Source organism: Falco cherrug, chromosome 6 (genome assembly GCF_023634085.1).
Source record: "Falco cherrug isolate bFalChe1 chromosome 6, bFalChe1.pri, whole genome shotgun sequence".
In the NCBI taxonomy this organism is placed as follows: Eukaryota; Metazoa; Chordata; class Aves; order Falconiformes; family Falconidae; genus Falco; species Falco cherrug.
In genome coordinates, this window is record NC_073702.1 from 10,578,205 (window position 1) to 10,584,535 (window position 6,331).

Sequence of the window (6,331 nt, forward strand, 5' to 3'; positions counted from 1 at the left end):
AGATTGCAAGAAGAGTGAATGGAAATCTATCTTGCAGTAGTAGTAATGTATTCTAAGTGCTATTCTGTAACAGCACTGCTTGAGTGTTTGAAAATTGTCAAATAACGCATCCAATTTCCTCCTTCGTTACAACACATCATATTTCTCCATGACTATGCTTTCTAAATGGTATTTTTAATATGCTGTCCAGCTAAGACTATACCTATAAATACTTCTTCATCTCTGCATTTTTAGTGTCTTTCTGGGGCAGCTCATCAGATTGACAAGTGCTGTGCTTTGAGATATGATCCTTGTTATTTCCATACTAGATCGAGCGCTAATTTGCTGTGTTCGACGTGCATTATTCATCATGGGGTTTGGCACCAGTGCAAGAGCAGTGTAACACCAAAAACCCGAGTGCACGGCCACTGCAGCGGAGCCGGGAAATAGCGTTCCTGACAGCATTGTATTGCAGCGTAAGGTTGAAGCACAAGGAGATGCAATTAGGGGGCTAGATCTGCAATGCAGGAAAAAACCCCAGGCTTCTCAGAGCACCATCTTGAAGGGCAAATAGTTTCTTCCCTTAGAATCGAATAGGCTTGCATTTCAGACAAATCTGGCATTACTTCACTGCCTGTCACACAATCTTGTGAAACATGAAACTGGTTTGTTTGTTTTGCACGTGCAGAGTACTCGGCGTCCCTGCTGCTAATGGCGTTTGAGCCAGGGAGCGGGTGCACGTTTTAGTTTTGTTTTCCCGGCGCGCACTGGCTCGGGAAGGGACGCGCGGCTCAGCAAGGGGCAAGGGCCGCCCGGCTGGGTCAGCGCCGGGCCCTGCCGCCCCCGGAGCCGGCCAGCCGGGACGGGCCCTGCCGGCCCTGCCAGCCCAGCAGCTCTAACGAGAGGCGATCGCACAGCCCGTGCCGCCGCTCCGCGGGGTGCCGGTCTCACGGCTGTGCCCAGCCGCCCCTCGGGGCAGGGCAGCGGCCGGCAGCCGCGGGAGCCTGCGGCAACAGCGCCGTGCGCCGCGCAGAAACGGCTGAGCAGGGCCCGGGTCCTGCCCGGTGCTGCGGTGTGTGTGTCTGTGTCGCCTCTGCTTCCCGGGCCGCGACACCGGACAAACGTCCCATGGGGCCGAGGATGGGGCCGAACTCGCGCGGGGCGCGGCTGGGCCGGGGCCGCCCTCTCTCACCCGCCCGGAGGCGGCTCCTGTGCAGCGGCCGCCTCCTGCTGCCCCCCCGGCCTCACGCCGGGCACCCTTTTGCGCCGCGGGGCCGCCGGGCGACGTGTTTTGCTGGGGAAAGACCGTCGTGCGAGTGCGTGCCAGGGGGGCACGGCCCGCCCCGCATCGGCCCGCAGGCGGCCGCGGCGCGCTCCCGCTCCCGCAGCGGGCGGTGCCGGCTCCTCCCCCAGCCCCGGCGCGGCGGCGGGCGGGGCGGGCTCTGAGGCGGCGCTGTGGGCTCTGAGGCGGCGCTGTGGGCTCTGAGGCGGCGCTCTGGGCGCGCCGCGCCGCTGCCTCTGTGGTACCGTCGGTGAGGGCGGGGGAGCTGCTTCCGGCTTCCGCTGCCCTTGCTGCCGGCGGGAGGTGACGGGACCAAGAGCCGCGATGTGGCGGAACCTGCTGGTGAGGCCGCCGCGCCGGGCCGGGCTAAGGCGAGGCGGACCGGGCCGAGCTGCGGGGAGGAGCCCGCTGCCGCCGCGTCAGCTCGCCGCGGGGCTGCCGCTCCCGGGGCGCCGCGGGCAGCCGAGCCGGGCGAGTGGGGGGGTCCCCTCGGGGGCTGCCGGCGCCCGCCCCGGCTGCGGCACTCGGCCGCCCGGTGCCCCCCCCGCCGAGCGCTGACGCCGGGTGCTGCTGCTGAAGGGGCTGCTGGGGGGAAGTGCTACGTTTGAGGTCCTGGCCCACTCGCCCCACCTAGTGCTGAGCTTTAGGCGCCGGGAGGGCTGGGAGTTGGCGTCCGGGTGCCTCGGGTACGCTTAGTCCGTCTCTGAGGAGATAAATTTGATCGCGTGTTTATCTGGGGTGGGGAGGGGAGGAGGCGAGGCGAGGCGAGGCGTGTGGTGCCGTTGCTTGCAGCCAGCATCACCTGCTTGGCTGCCCTCTTGGCTGCGTTTTTAGCGGCGGTAATTTCGCGGGGGAGGATCGGTGTTAGCAGCGTTGCTGGAAGGAGACTGGCGGCAGCTTGGAGAGGCGCGGATGTTCTTAACTTTGAGACCTGACACTTGAGCCCTCGGAAGAATTACAGATCATTGTTTTTGGTGGCCTGACCTGTGCTAACGAGCGCATACACGATCTGACTGTGGAAACAGATTCCAGCTTAGGACACAGCTGGGTGTCTTTAAACTCTGTGTGTATGCAGGGGTGGGGTGTGCCTTCTCCCGTGCTGGATTATCTCCCGTGCTGGTGGCTAGCAGGTGAACTGTGGCTATGACAGAAGATCCTTATCAGCACAAACACGTTTGTCCTAAATATTATTGTCCCCATTGGTAGAGTTAATCACAGCAAATGGTGTCTAAAACTGAGGTCTAAGGGCCAGAGGTCGAGATTTCCCCTAAAAGGATGCTAAATATGAAGGTCATGCTGCAGATCCATAAATCTGTTGAGCCCTTCTGAAAGTAATTTTCCTTGGTTTTTCCTTATTAGATAACCAATCAGTCAGTCCTTCACGTAGTCTGTTGAATGGATGGGCTGAATTAAAACCCAGTGGGTTTTGATGAGAAGGTTTGTTTGGTTTTTTTTAAAGACCTTCCTTTCTTCCTGTCCCTTCAGACTTCAATCTTAGTTTTAAAATAAACTTTCTATCCAGCGTGGATATAGCTGCAAAAATTTCACTATTTGTAAAACACTGTTTATCTTTTATTTCAGGGTCTTCACCAAATTTCCCAGAGGACCATAAGCACTGCTTCACACAGGCAGTTGCAAAATAGAGTTCCTGAGAAGCAGAAGCTTTTTCAGGTAATGAGTGAGCATTGATAGTAGAATAATGTTAGTAGAGTAACAGTGTTCTAGTAGATCTTAACTGCATACTTTTTTATTGCTAAAGAACTGGTGAAAGTCCTCTTTACATCTGAAGTGAGCTCTTGAAATCAGTTGTATGACTGCAGTGTTTGAAATCAGTTATTTTCTGCAGAGATTAAGAGTGTTTGTACATGCATACTTGACTTGCAGGCCCTTTAGGGTTTTTTGCATTGTGAAATGATTTGTACCCTGGTTTCTTATGAGTAGTAGGTACTGTACAAAGATAAAGATGAAGTATGTTCTAAGAACAAATGGAGAAAAACAACAAGTGAGAGGACAGAAGTACAGGGAAAAGTTAAACCTGCTATTTTACTGCTATATCCATAGATCATAGATGAGCCCCATAATTCTTAGTGAGGATGTGGTATTATGGTACTTCTCAGTTATGAAAACAGTAAAGGTCTTAAGGGATTGGATTCAGTCCTAGAAAATTATAATTTCTGAATTACTGTCTTCCTGATTGATAGGGCCACCTCGTGAGAACTAGTGGTTCTTCAAATGCCAAAGCAGTGGATATTCAAGAGCATACTCCCAGCTGTCAGCTCTAACCTGGAACAGCAGCTTCATACGGAGGATAGAGCAGTCTGGGATTCAGCCATATGAAAGCGAAAACTATGTTAGAAGCCCCAGTTTAATAGTTTTTGTCTCTCGTTGCTTTCCTTTTCCGTGAAAGAGAAAGCCAGTCTTGTTGGGACACTGCCTAAAGGAGCACAGTGTTCATTGTGAGCCAAGGGGAAGCAGGAGGTTGGTGATGGGTGAGGTCAGAGATTCTGTTTCTGCTGGTGGACATCTCTAGGTTTATCTCTTCCCGTTTCTTTCTTGTGGGACAGCAAGTTAAGCAGGACTGGTGTCTTTGGAGTTTTACTTCAAGTGGAGCAAAACAATTTCCTGTGTGATACCAGGTGACAGTAGAGGCTCCTCCCCTTGTTGCTTCCTATAGCAGGGATTGACTATGCTGGAGATGGTCGGGAAGTTTCTAGGGATGGTAATCATATCCTGTGCACCCAAGGGGGCTGGCTACTGGTGTCAGAAGTGTTTAGGCATCTGCCAGTCACTGCTTTAGAAATGAACGTGAGCATCATTTACTGTACTTCCCTAGTGAGTGATCATCTGGTTACAGAATGAAAGCTTGAAAGAGAAAGCAGAGTCAAAATAAGATTCAGTGTCTTTTCGGAGTTGGGAAGATAATTTGGGGAGGTGATTCTTGTTCTGCATAATTCTAATTATATTAACACAATATTGCAGGAACTGTATTTAAATAATTCCTTTTTGTCACTTGTTTTCATTAGGAGGATAATGGCATCCCAGTGTATCTTAAAGGTGGTGTAATGGATTCTCTGTTGTATAGGCTCACCATGGGTCTTACAGCTTTTGGTAAGGCTAGTATTAAAATACTTACAGTTTGATACAATTTCCCGTGTGCTAATGTTAAAATACTTTTCCTTTGGTACAATTTCCAATATGAGTGGTGTTTCCTTTGTAAATTAGTCACACAGTTTGTTCAGTCTGTTCTTCAGAACATGCAAAATGCATGCGGAAAGGGGAAATTTATTTGTGCCTTCTCAAATGTAGCTTTTCAGGTGGCTTTTTTCCCCCTGATTAATGGTACTATGGGCTCAATACTCCTTCAGAATTCATGTACGATGTTAGAGAAAACTAGAACTACTTACAAAGCTTATTCTGGAAAGGAGTAAACCGAAATTATAGCACATATGTATACCATTTTTGTCACTAGTCTGACTTTTTAGTGCTAGGTGATAATGTACTGAGGTTTCACATGTGGTGAAAAGTAGCAGAATATATCCAAGCTTCATGAGACTGTATATATTTAACCTTTTTGTTGCTTGTTTCATATTTTTTAATAGTCTTTAATTTAAATATGTTGATCTCATAAGAATAAATAGCCATTACTTTATGATCATCTGTGTAGGTTCCACAAACATGTCTCTCCCCTTCCCTCCCCCCCCCCCCCCCCCCCTTTATTTTTATGCAGTCTATGGAGAGGTATTGAAGGATTTTTTTTTCTCTAAAATAGAAATTGCCAAAAACCCCACACCAAAAATCATTTAGAGGTGGCTATGGAAATGTGTTATGTCTGAATTGCAGCTGCTTGTTGTCAATGTTTCTTCTGGAACAAACTGGGAAAGGAAAGCTGACTTGAAATGAATTCTATTTACCATTCTGAAGATGTATTTTCTGTCTCTTAATTCAGGAACGGCTTATGTTGTTTACGAGCTGCTTGTTGCTTCAATGCCCAAGAAGCAGAAATGATTCCAGTTCTTGATGCCTCAGTGACCAGCATCTCTTCGTCCAATTCCATGCGACTATGGTGGCAGCTTATACTTGTTGTAAGCAGCTGGCTTAATGCTTGGAATCATAATTTAATTGCAAAATATTAACTGCAATCAATAAAGCAGTTTCTATGTTGTGTTGTGGTGGTCTGGACTATATCGTGTTTTCCTGTGTGCACGCATCTTCAGCCATAGGCTTCCAGGCTGGTGAAGAAGGCTTTAAACTAAAGTTTCCAGAGGAGGGGAACCTCAGTCCTTCCCACTCCTACCAGTTTGATGCCAGTGCCAGCAACAGATGCCCGGAGCGGGATCACGGGTCGGCAGGAGAGCAGCACAAAGCAACTCCAGCCGCTGCAGCCAGGTCAGCTTCATGGGGGCCCAACTTAAATCCCTTTAGGCGAATGCACACAGCACGGGGAGTAAACAAAAGGAGTTAGGGGCATGTGCACACCTGCAGGGCTCTGACCTTACTTGCCTTACAGAGATGTGGTGGGATGGCTCTTACGACTGGAGTTTGGCATGGAAAGATAGGGGCTCTTTAGGAAGTATGGGCAGGGGAGAGGAGGAGGAGGAGGAGGTGTTTCACTCCGTTGGTGACCAGCTGGAGTGCACAGAGCTCCCCATGGGGATGGATGAGGAGCTGACTGAGAGTTTATGGATCAGGATTAAAGGGAGGGCAGGGACAGGTGGCATCATAGTGGATCACTAAGCATCACATTTGAGGAGTCGTGGCAGTCTGGTGAAGTTCCCACTGACTGGAAAAGGGAAAACATAACTCCCATTTTTAAAAAGGAAGACCTGCAGTGACAGGCCAGTCAGTCTCACCTGCATGCCCAGCAAGACCATGGAGCAGATGCTTCATGCTAAGGCACCTGGAAAATAAGGAGGTGATTGGTGACAGCCAACATGGCTTCACTAAGGGGAAATTGTGCCTGACAAATCTGGTGGACACCTATGATGGGGTTACAGCATTGATGGATGCGGAAAGGGCAACCAATGTCATCTACCTGGTCTTGTGCAAAGCATTTGACATTGTTCCACACAA

At 50.0% G+C, this 6,331-nt stretch overlaps 1 protein-coding gene across 1 annotated transcript; it reads left to right on the top strand.

Annotated features, from left to right (window-relative positions):
* Positions 1 to 1,463: 1,463 nt before the first annotated feature.
* LOC102047145 (cytochrome c oxidase subunit 7A2, mitochondrial) lies at positions 1,464 to 5,423 on the top strand. The gene is made up of 4 exons (XM_055714829.1): positions 1,464 to 1,603; positions 2,843 to 2,932; positions 4,285 to 4,369; positions 5,208 to 5,423. The coding sequence occupies exons 1-4, from the start codon at positions 1,586 to 1,588 to the stop codon at positions 5,264 to 5,266; spliced, it is 252 nt and encodes an 83-aa protein (XP_055570804.1). The 5' UTR covers positions 1,464 to 1,585; the 3' UTR covers positions 5,267 to 5,423.
* Positions 5,424 to 6,331: the final 908 nt, after the last annotated feature.

Excerpts from the sequence above, each read along its gene's own strand:
- LOC102047145 (XM_055714829.1), top strand. Across the intron at positions 2,933-4,284 it reads AGAAGCAGAAGCTTTTTCAG|GAGGATAATGGCATCCCAGT; the intron begins GTAATGAGTGAG and ends TGTTTTCATTAG. Across the intron at positions 4,370-5,207 it reads CATGGGTCTTACAGCTTTTG|GAACGGCTTATGTTGTTTAC; the intron begins GTAAGGCTAGTA and ends CTCTTAATTCAG.